At 34.9% G+C, this 17,263-nt stretch overlaps 1 protein-coding gene across 3 annotated transcripts in view; it reads right to left on the reverse strand.

Moving 5' to 3' along the window:
• LOC140533782 (ankyrin repeat domain-containing protein 26-like) overlaps window positions 1–17,263 on the reverse strand; it is a 91,618-nt gene that overhangs the window by 15,508 nt on the left and 58,847 nt on the right. For all 3 annotated transcript variants that reach the window (XM_072653965.1, XM_072653964.1, XM_072653967.1), the window contains 6 exons: window positions 15,974–16,187; window positions 15,050–15,233; window positions 13,318–13,440; window positions 10,622–11,575; window positions 8,000–8,146; window positions 1,880–1,992 (listed from right to left, as the gene is read on the reverse strand). In XM_072653965.1, coding sequence (XP_072510066.1) covers window positions 1,880–1,992; window positions 8,000–8,146; window positions 10,622–11,575; window positions 13,318–13,440; window positions 15,050–15,233; window positions 15,974–16,187 — 1,735 coding nt within the window. The remainder of the gene's footprint in view (window positions 1–1,879; window positions 1,993–7,999; window positions 8,147–10,621; window positions 11,576–13,317; window positions 13,441–15,049; window positions 15,234–15,973; window positions 16,188–17,263) is intronic.

Consider the following 17,263-nt stretch of genomic DNA (forward strand, 5'->3'; position numbering starts at 1 on the left):
TGACCCACTACCTTAAATTATTTTCAATCATAGAGAAGAAAATAAATCTAAAAAGAGTTATTGACATGACCCAATTCATCTGAAAATATTTAGTTAAATAAAACCAGAGAAACAGCACTTTCACTAATCATTTCATCTCTGTTTCAAAAGATGTATATTCATCATCAGCTCTTCACTAATATAACTTCATTGTAGAATATTCCCTAAATTATTTCTTGTGATGCTGTCATATTTGTAGAGAGAGAGATATCTTCCAGTAATATAATCCAAAATCTAAAGGATAAGTACATTTATTTTGAAAAAGAAAGTGCCTTGGTTATTTTAATTATAGATTGTGTAAAGTAGCTGGTGAAGTATTGAATGATCTCACTCCACAAAACACTAATGATGTCATTTCATATTATTAGAATTAATTTCATTTACAGTTTCATTTAAACTGTTCCTTTAGTAGACCTAAATATAGGTAGTCCCTAACTTGAAAACTGAATTGGATCTCAAAAGTCACTTTGCAAATTGACTGGTTGGAACAGGAAAGGCATTTTTCCCCTTTAGAGCTAGCATTTCAAAAAGCAGTTCAATAGAAGCCCACAAAAACCTGAATAAACCATAACATAGCTGAATTACAGACCTAGAAATTGGATGATGATTGGGAGACTCTGCCACTGAAATGGCAGCCTCTAGCCTATGGTCAAAGGATCTGATACTTTAACAGTGATGGCCTCTTGCCATATTCCATTAATATTTATCAGTTGGAATTCAATTAGAAAGCATTAAGTGCTTACCCTTAAAAGTTGTGATAGAATACAAAATTTAGACAAACCATACTCCATCCTCTCATTCAAGTGGAATATAAGATATATGTGTAGATAATTGAGATATACAACAAAGTGTAAGAGATTTTGAGGAGTGTAACAGAAATCTTGATGTCATGTTTGATGGTAAAGTTCATTTGTTATCAACCACAGAGATTAGAGTAGGCCCCAAAGAGGAGCTGCAGTTGGGTGAGGATGAGTGCAGAGATCATGGGTGACTGTCACGAGCATAGGGCAGAAGAGGGAAAGTACAGGACATGTTCTGAAGGACAGAGAATAATCCAGTTTAACAGGTCCTTAAGTTGTAGAAGAGGGAATGATATAATTTAAGTGTGGAAGGACAGGCTACTGCTACATTGTGAAGGGCCTTCAGTTCCAGGTCAAGATATTTTGTAGGGTCTAGCTCAAAAGTCATATCCTTAATGGAATCTTACTGATTCCACAGAGTCAGAAGAGGCATTTTCCTCCTTCAGTCTCCAACTGCATTTTCTTTGGACGATTCTTAAGCACTTACCACATTCTTATTTGCACATTATTTGCGTCCCTATTTTACTAGACTATAATCACCTTCAAAGCAGGGACTGTACAATAATCATCCATCTCTGTCGCTCCAGGGACAGGTACAGCATTTTATATATAAAAGATGTTTAATAATACTTTTTGAATGAATGACAAATGAACAAATTAAGTAAACAATGAAAGAAATAAATTAGGATGGAGAACATAGAGACTTACCTTACAGAAACATTTATGTGCAGAAATAGTATACTTAGCAAGAGACTGTCAAATGCTGTATATCATACTTCTGGAAAACATACTTTTAGTTACAGGTGCCATACAGCATTTTACTATAGCTTCAAAGATGCAGGGCAGAAGGTTTGTTTTAGAGTAGTAATTTAGTGGAAAAAAGGAAAATAAAAACACTCTGTTCACTTAGAATTATACATGATATAATTATTTATGCAAGTGTTACTATATAAAAGGAATTTGTAGTTAGGATTTAACAAAATAGTTAAGTCCTTGCTTACTTAGTGTTTGGTTGAAATAGCTACAAAAAGCAGTCTTACCCACTGATGTCTTTCTGTAATTCATCCCTTCTCTGCAGTTCTTGTTTTAGACGATTTTCCAGAAATTGATTTGATTCAATGAGTTTCTTTAATTTTTCCCTTTCAGTTTTAAGCTTTAAAAACATTTATACAAAGAAAAATATTAGGACAACTGAACTGGCATTTCTAAAATGGATGCTTTTCAGTAACTCCACATCCAACTGGAAATATCAGTTTAAGCATAATTTATAAAACCAAAACAAATATAGAGAGATTTGAAAATGATTGATTTTACTTAAAATGACATAGTTTTCTTGGAATTTCATTACAAACTATTTCTTTTTTTGAAATTTATATCAGTGAAAGTTCTCATTTGATTTCATAATATTAAGAAATTTAAAAATGGTTGAAATGAGTTTCCCTGGAGCTAGCTGTGCTAAGTGTTGGGGAGGGGTGATCTGACCGCAGGAGTTCTCCTCTTCTGAGCACAGAAAGGCTCAGTGGTTGTGCCAGTGTCTTCCCAACTCCCCTGGCTGTGCTGAGGCACCCCTGGGGTCCTGGCGTTGGCAATTATGGGCTCCACCCCCCTGGGGCTCAGGATCTCCTCCCGGTTCACTGAGGTGGAGCTGTCCGGGACAGTTCCGGTCCTGCACTGGTCCCCTTCAGCCAAAGCAGGAGGGACCCCTCCTTTGCGATTTTCCTAGCCTCACATGCTAAGAGACTCTTTACCCCTTCAGCTGATTCACTGTTCTAGGACTTTTCCTGGGAAAGTATTCTCTGAGTTTTTCAAGGTCAACAAGGGGAGGGGTAGAGCATTTACTGATTACTTCATGAGCTCTTTTTTGTGGTGGCCAAGAACTGCAAACTGAGGGGATGCCTATCAATTGGAGAGTGGCTGAACAAGTTGTGGCATATGAATGTAATGGAATACTATTATGCTATAAGAAATGATGAACAGGAAGACTTCAGAGAGAAGGACCTATGCAAACTGATGCTGAGTGAAAGGAGCAGAACCAGGAGAACTTTCTACACAGCCACAACTACAGTGTGCAAGGAATTCTTCTGGTAGATTTAGCCCTTCACAGCAAAGAAAGGATTTAAAAAATTCCCAATGACCTTTTGAGGCAAAATGCCTTCTACGTCCAGAGAAAGAACTATGGAATTGGATAGCAGAATGAAGTAGACCATTATCTCTTGTGTTATGTTGTGTTTTGTTATGTTTTAATGGTTTCTCCCATTCATTTTAATTCTTTTATGCAACATGACTAAGGTGAAAATATATTTAATAAGAATATATGTGTAGAAGCTATATAAGATTGCATGCCATCTCAGGGAGGGAGGGCAGAAGGAGGGGGCAAAGTAGGGAGGGAGGGGGAAATCTAAGATATATGGAAGTGATTGTAGAAAACTAAAAACAAATAAATTAATTTAAAAAATGGTTGAAATGCATAAGAATGAATAGAAATTGGGCCAAGTTTGTCAACACACCATACCTTGATGGAACTTCAAGGCTTTCCTTCTTTCTCTAGAGCCAATGGAATTGGTCCCTTCATCTCCAATCCCCCTTTGTGTTGGCACACCTGGTTCATGTTCTAAGCATTCCTATGCTGAAATGTCTATATATGTGCTCTTAGGTAAGACTATAAAACTGTTCTCCAAATCTCTTTTTCTTTTACTAAATGAGATGCAACCTCAGTAGATTCATGTTTTGTCATTCTCCTTGAGTGGTTATCTATTGTTCCAGATTAGGAACCAGGTGCTCTTTTGTATCTCACAAAGGAAGAAAGAACCCACCTCATTGCGTTGAATTCTGCTGCCCTTTCTAGATTCATTTCTATTTCCCCTCTTTATTTCCACACTTCTCCAATGAATGATTACTACAGCTGCCATTTCATCATCTCTTATTCCCATTCATCCATCTATTTATCTATGAGTATTCACTTATTTATTTTGTATGTATCTGTGATTTAATTGGTATACGGAATTCTCAGTGAAAAATTCCATCTCTCAATGCAAATCCTGCACTCAACCTGAAATTTAGAATCTGCAACTCTAAGTGTCTTAGCAAATGACTTAGGGCACCAGTGGGTTACGAGGCTGACCCAGGATCATACAGCCATTTATGTCAGCGTTGGGATTTGAACCCATGTATACCTGATTCTGTAGCTAGCTTTTTATGCATATAACATAGTGCTTTTCTTTATTTCCATGAAATCTGGATTACCTCCCTAGTAGTCTACTAAAACTTCATTCCCAATAGGCAAAAGTTCTATCTGTACCCCAAAAACTTTCTTAGTCTCTGACTTCACTGAAATATAGGATCTTGCTTCTCTTATCTGATTTGTCATTTATTGTCCCTATAAATTATCCCTTCACGGTGTTTCTCTTTCCTCCTATATCTCACGAGTACCACTTTCCTGGACTATTACCTCAAGCAGAGGATCAAAAATTGAGGGGGGTGCACGTTTTAGTCCAGCCTGCTCATTTTCCAGATTAGGAAATAAGCACAATGATATTAAGTCACTTGCCTAGAGTTTAATTAAAAACAAAAGGGCTACTGGATCTTTCTGTTCTAGTTTTTACAAGATGCTAAGTAAATCATCATAAAACACTGTGTAGATCACATTAATGCCTTACTCAGGAACCTACAATGGGACTGCTATGGGCTATCAGATTGAGGCTAAAATTCTCTGCCTTCTTTCCTTGAAAATCTAATCTGATCATACTTTTTCCTACTTTTACTTCTAGTTTCTTTATAGCAACCCTCCTCACACTCCCATGCTTTTTCTATTTTCCTGGGCTGTATTGCTCTCCTATCCTATTGATCCCTTCCCAAATCTCAAAGGCAAAGGCAAAGCTTTCTTCAAAACTTTTCTTGGTATCTTGCAACAATGATCCTGCCTTCATTACATTCTTGGATATTTTGGTCTGCAGCACACAGTGGATATGCCATTCTAGTTACTTCCTAAATTTTGTACCACCACTCACTTTCGTCTTTTATTATTTCAGTATCTAATGGTGATATATTGTATAGGGACATAGCAGGAATTCATTAAATATTGTTTCATCAAAGATTTCAGTGGAGAACTGACTAGATTAGAGAATAAGGAGAAGCAACTAACCGTAGTGATCAGTTAGTAATCATTTTATAAATGAGGAATCTGAGGCCTCAACACAGAAAATCATTTGTCAAAAGTCATGTGGATGGCAAAGGGCTGAACCAGGGCTCAAAATCTTGGAAAAGTCATCTTCAGGTATAGGTTTTTAGTAATTTACATATATATGTATATCTATCTATCCATCTGTGCTTGTATGTAAAACATATATTAAATTTAGCTATTTGGTCATTGTTCCAGAAACAGTGATAAGTGAGCAAATTTGCATTGAATTTTTTTTTGTGTTGAGAAGAACAGGACTGCATTAAGTACCATCTGCTCTAATCTCCAACTATAGTGATCTCTACCTTTTACAAATACATGTATACCATTCACTTAGTAGTTGTTCATATGCTACCTTGTATTATAAAGGAATTTCCTATATTTTGCATTGGCTTCCCAGTGGGAATGCAAATTCTTCAAGGAGAAAGGGCATGTCTTAAACATTGTCTTTGTAACCTTGTCTGAACCTATCATAGTGTAATTCACATAAGTGGCATTCACTAGTTAATGAAATGTTGAACAAGGAAGAAATAGTAATTTGAATTAATTCTTATATAGTGAAAACTTGGTTACTTATATGATCAGGGAAATTAGACAAGAAATGGTGCCAGTTTGCCCTGAATGCCAATTAACTGAGCTAATTCATATTGCCAAAGATGGACTCTAACTTATTGATTCCTTGCTGTACCTTCTAGGAGTCAGTCCACATCTAGTTTCTTGACTGCAGCCTGAAGCCAAAAGCTTTTGAAGGTTAATATTTTAATCAAGCAGAGGCCCAAAAGAATGTGAGGGAAATAAAGAGAATGAGTGATAGATAGCGGAGTAAATTGGGAAACAAAACTTATTTCATTCCAATACTGATTTTTGAAACCTAGACAAATTTCTCAAGTATACAGATATGAACGAAAAGAAGTTTGCCTAAGAATGAGATTGGACCTCACATTAAGTTCTTGGTTAAGACAAGTATACTGAAGTTAACCAGGCAAGAGAACTCTTTTTGCAACATTAGGAGATACTTATCAAAATGGGGGAGGCAGAGATTATTTGTATATAAGTGACAATGGCCTTTACGTTTTCAGAGCAGAGAAACAAGAATTTATTAAGTGCCTACTATGTGCCAGGCACTACGCGAACAGCTTTGTAATTGTTATCTCATTTGATTCCCACAACAACCATGGGAAGTAGGTGCTATCATTATCCCCATTTTATACTTGAGGAAACTGAAAAAGGCTTGCCTAGGACCAGACATATAGCATCTGAGGCCACATCTGAAGTCAGGTCTTTCTAACTCTACATCCAATGTTCTATCCAGAATTCCACCAAGGTGACTCTAAGCGGAGCAAAAGCTCATCATCACAAATTCTAGTTTTGGCCACTTTGGCATAGATTTCGATTACTTTTACCACTGATGATGGGTAGTAGGTTGAAAATGTCTTTTGAAGGATATCAGAAATATTCATTTCTATACATTTTGGCTGGCAGAACGATGAATACTACAATTTAACTATACATAAATGTGGGAAAAGGGAAAGCAACTGATAATGGAGAAATGTATTTTATAGTAATAATGGGAACACTTTAGGAGAATTTGACTGTGAAACTATTCTATGCTTAGCTTTCATTATAATAATTTTTAATAATAATAATAGTAACAATACAATAATTTCATACTGAATTTCTATTTTGCCATTGGGGGACTCAGGGAAATTGACAATTTATAAAAAAATCTGACTAGAAAAGCTCAAAGTGGTTTAGTCCAAATATTACCTTGGAGAAATTTTAATTTTAGCTAAACTTTCAACTCATGGCAAAGTCAACAAATAAACGTTTAGTTTTTTCTTCCTCTATTACTACTACTACTACTACTACTACCACTACTACTACTACTACTACTACTACTACTACTACTACTACTGCTACTGCTACTACTACTACTACTACTACTATTACTAGCACTACCACTACCACTACTACTACAGCTACCACTACTACTATTACTTCTACTACTACAACTACCACTACTACTACTACTACTACTACTACTACTACTACTGCTACTGCTACTGTTACTGCTACTATGATAATAACAATTATTTCTACTACCAACATGCTGTGAAAAGGAAGTTCTATCAACAATAATATAGTATAAATAATCCCTGTGCTCAAGGAATTACAGTCTAGTTGGGTAAACAAGACAGACACAGGAAATGATAATTTGATAACAGATGTGAACACCATAAGACAATTAATATACAGTTAAATACTAACTTATATGGTATCAGATGAAAAGCGGAATTCAGAAGATTAAGAAATCAATAGGGCTGAAAAATCAAAACAGGCTTGTGGCAAAATTATCATACTTTTGGAATTCAAAAGCATCTTGGAGGGGAAGTTTTGGATGGGTAGCACACATGGGGACATGTAACTAAGCAAGAAGAAGAGCATGATGAAGGTGTAGAGATGGGAATCAACACAGTGAGATAAGTTTGATTAAGTTAGAGGATGATAATCAAATTATTCAGCTAATTACTTTCATTTTCAATTTCACTTTGCATGCATAATTTATATATTTACAAATTGTGAAGAAATATCATTTTCCTTTTATTCAAGGAGTAGTTTGAATAGAAGCAAACAAATAACTTCTACTTCACAGAGTTGTTTTGGGGGATTAAATGAGAAAATGAAGGTAAAGGCCTTCCTAAATATAAAGTATGATAGAAATGATTTAGTTATTATTCTTACTTGGAAAAACACCTCATTCTTTGTGTAAGCATAGATAAACAACATTATGAACTACACAAAAAGTGAATAAGATTATTAAAATTTATGTGTGCAAATGGTGGAGTTTATAGGTTTTGTTCTAAGTTTAAATGACAGACATAGTGTTCAGAAAATACATAATATTCGTCAAAAAAGAGAAATATCCCACTGAACACAATTTTTATTAATCACTAATAAATTACTGATTTTTTTGCATACATACTTTATTTTTGGTTTCGTCTGTTTCCTCCCATTTTTCCTCATCTTCATAATCACTTAGATCAAACGATGTAACTTCTAGTGAACATTCTGTCATGGATTGCTCTTCTGAGGAATCTGCAAATTCTGGCTGAATCTTTCTTACAAGATCCTGATAGAAATATGTCCAAATTATTTCTATTACTGATTTCATGAATCAATATCAGCTCATATACAATAAATATACCTTCAAAATTAGTTGATATCAGTTTTTTTCACATGCCCCTTAATTTTATTTACATATTCATAATTACCATAGATTTAGAGCTAGAAAATGTCTTTGGGACTATTTAATACAACCACCTCATTTTGCAGATGAGAAAAACTAAACCCCACAGAGGTTAAATGAGTTACTCAAGGTCGTAATGGTAGTATTTAATAGAGAAAAGGACTGGAACTTGGCCCCTAAGACTACAAAGCTCTTTTGACTATATCACTCACCCTCCATTCATCTTAGATCAAATGCTATCTTCCTACTTGCTGAGTATACAAAATGAGGACATGAAACAATGCAGTCAGCCTGATTTCCCATTACCTCTTTTTGAGAAGAATTATATCATCTCCAAAGCTACCTGGGGACTAAAACTGTCTATGTGCAATTCACATGGAAGGTGATGGAATAGGAGAAGGAAGAATATATAGTTTCTTATACTAGATAGATACATTAGGGGCTTCCCCTTCCATTTTTCAGAAAAGTTTAACTAACTTATTTCTAACACCTGCCCTTATAAGGAGGACATCTATAAGAAAGGGTTGTGTTTTCCTTCCTCTCATGGCTTCCCCTAGAGAATGAACATAAGCACTGATATGTTTGTCAGGTTTGGTAAAAGCACTTGGTGTGAATGGTCTGGTTTGCTTAAAGTCAAAACAACAACAAAAAAATAAGGTTGCTAGCTACCCTTCACACCTTCAACTGTCTTTGCCAAGTCTTCAAAGTACTTTCTTTTTCTGTTAAGATAGGAATTGCACCCCTGGTTACAGTCAATGGACAGGAAAAGGGGGAACTATGGAAAATAAGATAGCTCTCCCACTTATGCATACACAGCATGGTATAAGGTCACAGTTTTGTAAAGGGAAGGGATGTCATTTTCTCTAACCTAGCAGGAAGACCTACATACACATATTCATACTTACACATAAATGTGTATGTACATATACACACAGAAGTACACACTTGTATATGTATATACAGGTATGCTACAAAAAAATCCTGTTCATTTTCACTATTTAGCAAAGCAAATTATTGCACAAATTACTAATATCAAATGAAGCCAAAAAGCAAAAGAAATCAACATTTTTCCCTTATTAGATAAGATTAAATGCCTTGTAAAAATAAATCTAACTGAAGTCTGGTAAACTTTTTTCTTTTTTTTTTTTTCTGGTAAACTTTTTAAAGGAAATGTAAAGCTGAAACAAGCCAATGTAAAATGGTGAAGGGTAAAATTGGCATAATTAATTGAATTCCTACAAATAAATTAAATTCTTGTATGGAATGACTAGATTCAAACACATGATCATATATACTATAAATGAAATTTTTAAAAATTTTACATGAAATTGTTACCCAGTACAATATTTGGTAGACCTGCTACCCATTGCATATATGAAAAATCACAGATAATGAGAACTGCTATTCGACTGTAAAAAGCTGTTCATCTTCAATAAATAAAAGGTAGTGACTCCAGAAACTGAATTTTGGACACTTAGCAAGAACTGTTACTAAAACAGTAAAAAAAAAATACTGGGATAAATAAAAAAATTAGTAGGAAAAAAAACAATTTTGAAAAAATGAGATTAGTACCACAAAAAAATTAATGCTTAATACACTATCATATTCTTTTTGAATAGAATTACTGTCCTAAATTTTAAAATAAAGTACTGGATAGAATTTGGAATTTCATTAAAATTATGTTCCACTCTTTAATGTCTAAAATTAATTCAAAGTTATTTAAATTAAAACTAGTCAGACTGATAAGCAGAGTTAGTTATAAAAAGGGTAAGTGTAATATTCCACAGTATCTCAATTGAGATGTTCTCCCTTGAATTGTTACGTTACTCTTAGCATTATTCTGTAGGATTTTTCTTAAATTTTACCATTTCAAATAATTTATTCCATTGCAACATTAAAATGGAATATTACACACGTTATTAGAATGATAAAATTATCACTATTTTTTCACAAGGGAGTAACCTTATCTACATTTATTAAACCAAAATTTCATGGATTACATAATTTGTTTAAGCAAAGTGAGTCATCTTATCTAAAAGATGACTTCTATAATTTATTTTTATACTATTTTTATATTTATCATTTTTTCATTTATTTAATCAATTACATATTTTATTGTATTATGTGTTATTTATTATAATTACTATATTTATATTTTATTTTGTATGATTATTTTATCATATTTATCATATTATTGCTTCTCATTTTCCTTTCTTACATATCAGAATTTTTACAAGAAAAATTAGTACCATCATCTGCCTGCTGAAAATTCAAATTCCTAATTTATCTTGATAAATTACTTTGACTTTCCTTTCAAAAAGTTAAATGCTTATCAAATGATATTATTTAAAGACCTACCTCTCTTTCTGCTTTGTTTTCATATTTACACATTTGCTCTCGTAAGTGGTTGCGTTCACTGATTAATTCTTTATTTCTCTCTTCTGCCAAAAGAAGTTGTTTTCTAGTATCAGCACAGATGTTATTGAAGAGATCAGTAAACTGTCCACGGATATCACTCGCTACCTTTTCTTTAATGATGGTTTTGTTTTGGACATCTTCAAGCTGTTGTTGAAGCAACATATTTTCACTCTGGATTTGGGCTATTCTTTCTTGGAGAGATTCATGTTTGACAACATATTTGTTCAAGTTCTCCTTTTCCAGCTGATTTATGTGTTCAAGTTCCTTTGCTTTATGTTGGACCTGGTTTAATTCTCTCTGTGTGCTTTCTAAAATAAGTGTCTTTTCTCTGAGGGAATCACGTACATGGTACAGCTCATTTTCAAAACTATTGACTTTACTTTCAGCTTCAGAGAGCTTTTGAGAAAGAACATCATTATTCTCTCTTAGACTAGACAAATCATGAATTAGTTTGTCCTGTAAACGAAGCCACTCATCTTGTTCTCCCAGAAAAGTTTGCTCAATGTCTAGTTTTGATGCCTGACTCTGTTCATGATCATGAGTAGCAGAAGTCAGACGGAAACGGCATGATGCAATTTCTGTCTCTAGTCTGTCTCTGTTTTGTTTTGCCTTCTCCAATTTAGAATTCAGCATTTCATTCTTGGCTGTCAGAACATTTACTTGTCCAGTGTACTTGGATATGATTTTTGTTGATACTTCTTCAGACACTTGTAATTTCTTTTGAAGCTCATCAAGCTTTTTTTTTAAAACTTCAATTTTTTCTCTATATTGATTTTCTTTTTCCTGACTCTTCATTTTCACTGTGTCTAGTTCCAGTTTGAGCATGGCAACTTCATCTGGTAGGATTTGCCTTTTATCCAGCAGATATTTTTCTTTTTCATTGCTACCAGGAACCTAAAAATAACAAACAGGAAAAAAATGCTACTCAAAATACAATTATGCATTCTGATTTTTCCTTAGTAATTCAAAGTATACCCCAATGTACCAAGAAATATAGTGTATTCAAAGAAAAAGTAAATTAAGGGAGTTTCACCTATTTCACATATCTGTCAGACTCAATTAGCCCAAAGACCAGGTCTTTAAAGTGCTTCATCAATAAGAAAGTGTGTATTGTATTTTTAGGCCCCCAAATCTGCCTGCCTTTTAGTATATTTGATTTCATTTGCTGTGTCCATTCTATCCCACACTGGCTAGTCATAGTGTTATGATTAAAAAATAACAATACCTAATATTTACACAGGTCTTTTAAGGTACTTTGCAAAGTACTTTCAATACATTAGTTCACCTAAGCCTTGCAACACCTTTATGAGGGAAATATTCATATTATTCTCCTCATTTTACAGATTAGGACTTAGGAGAAGTTATTAAATAACTTGCTGATTGTCACACTTAGTAAGTATGAGAAGCAGTATTTCAATCCAGGTTTCTTCAGACTCCAGATCTAGCACGTGTTTCCAATAGCTAATTTCCTCCTAGCATTTGTTGAAGATAAGCAGCTGTCCTACATTTACAGTCACTGTTCTGGTGCAATTATCTTAGCTCCAGACCAGTGAAGTGAGTGCAGTCTTAAAATTTCTTAGTATAAGTCTTGGGAAAAATCTGTTTTCTGATAGTTCTGTAGCATTATTATAGCATCATTGATTTAAAACGTTTAGATGTTATCTAGTACAAACCTCTCATTTTGGGGATGGGAAAAGTAAGACCTGGAGTGTCATCAGTGGAGGGTAACCTAGCCCTAACCATCCAATTTTAAAGAAGTAATGAAAGAATTATTGAGGCCAAGGTATAAAAGTTGATATTGCACTGCATTCATAGTAAAACTGGTCCAGGAGAATTGGACCCTATTCAGGACTGGTGGAAAGAGGTATATCATAACTCTAAGAAGCCCCATTCTATGAGATCCCTTCTGTAAAGCCAGAAGGAGAGTGAGGAGGAGGGTAGCAGCTGAGTTAAATGAAGCACTCCAGTGCCCAGGCACCAAAGGATTACCAAGGGCCAACAACTCCAAGGATTTACTTCAAACCACTGTTGAAAAAAAATAAGAAAATGCAAAATTCTAAATGTGGCATTTGATGAACATGTATTTCTATCATGCTGAGCAACGATAAAAGTGAATGAATGAATCCTTGTAGTGGATAGAGCCCTATGTGAGAAATCAAAGTGAAATTTATTCTGGTTGAAAATATTTGTATTGCTTCTCTTTCATGGAACATGAGTGAGACAACAGCGTGAAGTAGACCAAATGTTAACATATGTTCTCTGCCCAGGAAAGTACAAACAGATAGAATCACTTAATCGTGGAACACAAGTGGTTTGGGTTTGAGGTGTCCCCTTCTGCCGGGTTGCATTCCTTTCTCCCCCTAGAGCTTACTGACCCAGGTGAGCAGCCCCTTTCCCATGTCCAGCAAGGGCAGAGGCACTACTGAGAACAGGGATTTTTTCAGTAGAAGTACCCTTGGGTCTCTGGAGCACTCACTGCATTAAAAGAAACAACCAAGCTAAACCATCTGTGCCGATCTTGGTCACCATGTGTGTCCCAACTGCAGACAGACGGATACGACTGAGGATGACAAATACGTCCAGAAATGAAGAGCAGAAATCCTGACTTTGGATTGGAAGATGACCAAAGTGAATACCTCAAAAGTCTGAGTCATTTCGGAAGCAGCGGCTTCTTTTTCTTTCTGAATGGTGACTTGCAAAGCTGTGGCACTCTGCTCCCAAACAAGCTGCCTTTGAGCATCACTTAGCTCTTCTTCACCCTGGGGACAATTTCGTAAAATTTTTAATCCTCTTTTTCCTTCAAAAGTCAGCAAAAACATTTTACCATTAACTGGAATATAGAATCTAAGAAAGGACAGAAAATGCCTAAAAAATCTAAGAAGAGTAAGCTACTGAAAATGTAAAGCAACAAGCGTGGCATTTTTAAATTGTTAAGGAACCTCAACAACTATTCAGTTCAATGTGTATTCATGTTATGTACCTAACAAGCCTCAGCTTCAAGTCTTATGGGGGGAGGAGGGAGGGGTAAGCCAACATCTCTCAAGACAACTCATTCTATTTATGGATGGTTCTATCTGCTAGCAATGTTTTCCAGACAGTAACTCTAAAAATGTACATTTTTGCCACTCTTATCCATTGGTCTTAGCTCTTTCCCTTAGGCTGAAGTGGAGCAAGCTTCATCCTTCTTCCACATGACTGTCCTTCAACTACTTGAAGACATAAACAACAAACATCTCTGGTTCCTTTAACCAATCCTCACATGTCATAGACTCCGAAGGCCTTTCTCTTCCTGTTTGCCATCCATGTTACTAGCTACCATAATTCTGTGGGAGCCACAAATGAATTCAATAGTACAAAAAGTCTATTCAGGTCGGAATAAAGAGGCATTTTTACTTTCTCTGTTTTAGAAGTCATGCTTCTCTGAATGGGATGCAAAATTACACTAGCTTTCTGGTGGTCAAATAACAGCACTGACTCAATTTCACCTTAGAGCTGACTAAGATTCCTACATCTTTTCAGATAAAATGCTATCTAATCATATTTCCCCCAACTTATAAAAACTACTTTTGTATCTAATTGTATAACTTCACATTCATCCTTCCTGAATTTCATCTTAGGTTCAGTCCAGTGCTCTAAGGAAGACTTAGCCTTTCCTCCATTTAGAAAGACTTGAATCATGTTAATCACATAAGAATCGAGTAAGAGAAAGATAAAGATGCTAGAGAACAATAAACTATTCTGAAAGACTGAAGGATGGGTGCTCAAGTGTAATACAGAAAAAGGGACTGAATTTACAATTTCATTGGCCTAGAGAATTTTCAGGTAAGGAATCTCCATCTACCAATGTGCTCTGGAACTTATATTCTTATAGAAGCTGAGGATAGAGCAGTGGTGTTAAATAGATCCCCCAGTAGTGAGTTTTGTGGGAAGCTTTGGGGAATTTGAAACCTCTGGCCTGGGGTCAGATGAGATGGACTGCCCAGGGTCACCCAGTCAGGAAATGGCCATGGCAACATTTGAACTCAGGTCTTCCTGGATTTGAGGCCAGCTCTATTCACTACACCATGCTGATTCTCTACTGTGAGACGTACTTTAAGAAGTACGAGCTCCACTTGACTTTTTCCACTGCTATTTAGATTGTAATTTTTACATTCAAATGCTAAAATATGGGAAATTTTTCATTTTTTGTTACATATTTATGAGTATATATTTGCAAATGATTGAATCCAACTTAGTTACACTAGGCATAAAAATCGTAGCCATTTTCAGGATTCAAAAGACTACAGTATGCATCTCCCCACTTCCAGGGAAGCCATAAGTATTCTTAACAAGAAAAGATGGAAATAGTGACTTTAGATTCCAATCTACCTGTTCCAAATTATTTCTTCCTGTTCTCAGTTCAACTTCCAGAGATCTGAGAGTGCACTCAAGTCGCTGGGTTAGCACCACTGCTTTGCTAAACTGTTCTTCTTCTCTTCTGAACTGTTCTCTATTTTTTTCAAATAGCATTTCTGTAGTCACTTGCTTCATTTCCTCTTGGTTCAGTATAAACCTAGATTAAATTGGCCATTTTTAAATGACAGATCAGTAGAAATAAGGAATATAGTGCCACTTAAATACACTCATCTGGATGACTAAAGGAAAAGAATATTCATTTAGGGGGAACTGGATCCATGTAGGGAACTCACTGTCAAGAAACTCCCTTCATTGCTGCAGATTGAATGCTCTACAATTTTGAGTTTAGAGAGTTACCTGTGGCACTGAGAATTAACATAGCTTGCACAGGCTCACAGTCAGGTTATGTTAGAAATGAGACGGGAATCCCTTTCTCTATCCAGGCTCTTCCAGGGTATAAAACTTCTATCAAAAATGCATCATACAGTTGTTTTGCTGTTTTTGCTTTTTTGATTCAATGAAGAGAAATTCCATAAATTGGTTATAGCTAGAAGAAATGACTTTTTCAAAAGCTCTGAGTTTTGATGCACTTGAATGACTCTGGGAAAAAGTGTAGATGGGGATGTAGATAAAATTCATTCCCTTTTCCCATTACTACTGATTATTCAGTTTTGATTTTTTACCTCATTTGGAAAAAAAAATTGCAATAGTTTTGATAATTCACTAAAAATGTAACTCATGGATGTCCATGGAGTAAAAATGAATAAGTAGGGCTCATTCACAGTATTATTTTAAAGAGGTGGCATTTTTTCTTTCCTAACCTCAGATCCACTGTCACATTTCTTCTCCGTTAAGGGAAAAGCTTCCAAGGCTCTATGAAAATCTTGAGTTGCATACCTGATGCTACAGAGTTCTCTTTTCCATTCTGCTTTTTGATGCTCTAACTGAGATTTCATTTCTCTTGTTTGTAATAATTCTTCCTGCAGTTCATTAACCTTGTTTTCTAAACTCTTAACTTTTCTGGTGAGTAGTATACAATGTCTTTTTTTACGTTTGACTGATTTATCATATCTAAAGCCTGCATCCTCAATTTTCAAACGTCTAATAGGATCTGTACAGAGAAAAACACGTCAGTAAAAACATGAGTATTTTAAAATCTGTAGGACAGTTGCAGTATACTTAGAATTCAAATACTCTGGCCATTACAAAATAATATCCATGTACAGAAATCCTATGAATATAGCAAAATATTACTTTGTCATCAGATTTACACTGAATGTGAAAATAATCTATTTCCGTGTAGGTACTATGGACAATTAAAAAGAATCTCTAAGTTACACATTACTTCATAAAAAACATTTGAAAGTTCATAATTCTTCATAATATGGGAAAAGTATATGTGAAAAGTAAATATTCACATATGTACTCTGAGTGGGATAAATAAGATTAAGAAAAATGAATTATATGCTTAATATCCACATATTGCAAATATACTTAATTATTTTATAAGTACAATAAATATGTATTACTTTAAACAGTTGTATATAAACACTGCTTCTTCTCTAGAGACTTATAATATTCACAAGTATGTAACATTCATACAATAACATCTATCCTCACGTATTCATTGGTCAAACTTCTGGTAACGTTAAATAAAATATAGCTGAAACACCAGAACAAAGTGAAAAAATCTTCTGAGCATTATGGAAAATAGCTGCTGTCCCTTTGTTCTTCAGAGAGATATGTCACGAAATTTAGACCTAATCCGGAGTTAGACATATGCGTTATATCCAATTACAGATTGAGCAGACTTGGTTAGTGGATTTCCCTTGGTAACTTTCAAGTCTTCATATATTTCAGTGTTTAGCAGTGTTGAAGCAACAAGAGAGAACACAGCTACTACAGGCAGACACATTGATTGTAGCACAAAGTGAAGCTGACAGTAAGGGAATTGATAAGCTCAAAGAATCAAAGCAAAGGAAGAAACTGAGGCACAGAGAAGTTAAAGGACTTGCTAAGATTCACAGAATTAGTAGGTGTATAAGACAGAATCTGAACCTAGCTATTCATGGCATTGTGTCCAGTACACTGTCCTATATGCCATGCTGACAGAAGAATTATAAAAACTAGGCAGAACATTTGCAAGATTGTTGACATTTTGATCCATTTTGTGAAAGATTTTAATAT

The sequence above is a fragment of the Notamacropus eugenii genome, chromosome 3, assembly GCF_028372415.1.
Source record: "Notamacropus eugenii isolate mMacEug1 chromosome 3, mMacEug1.pri_v2, whole genome shotgun sequence".
Classification (NCBI taxonomy): Eukaryota; Metazoa; Chordata; class Mammalia; order Diprotodontia; family Macropodidae; genus Notamacropus; species Notamacropus eugenii.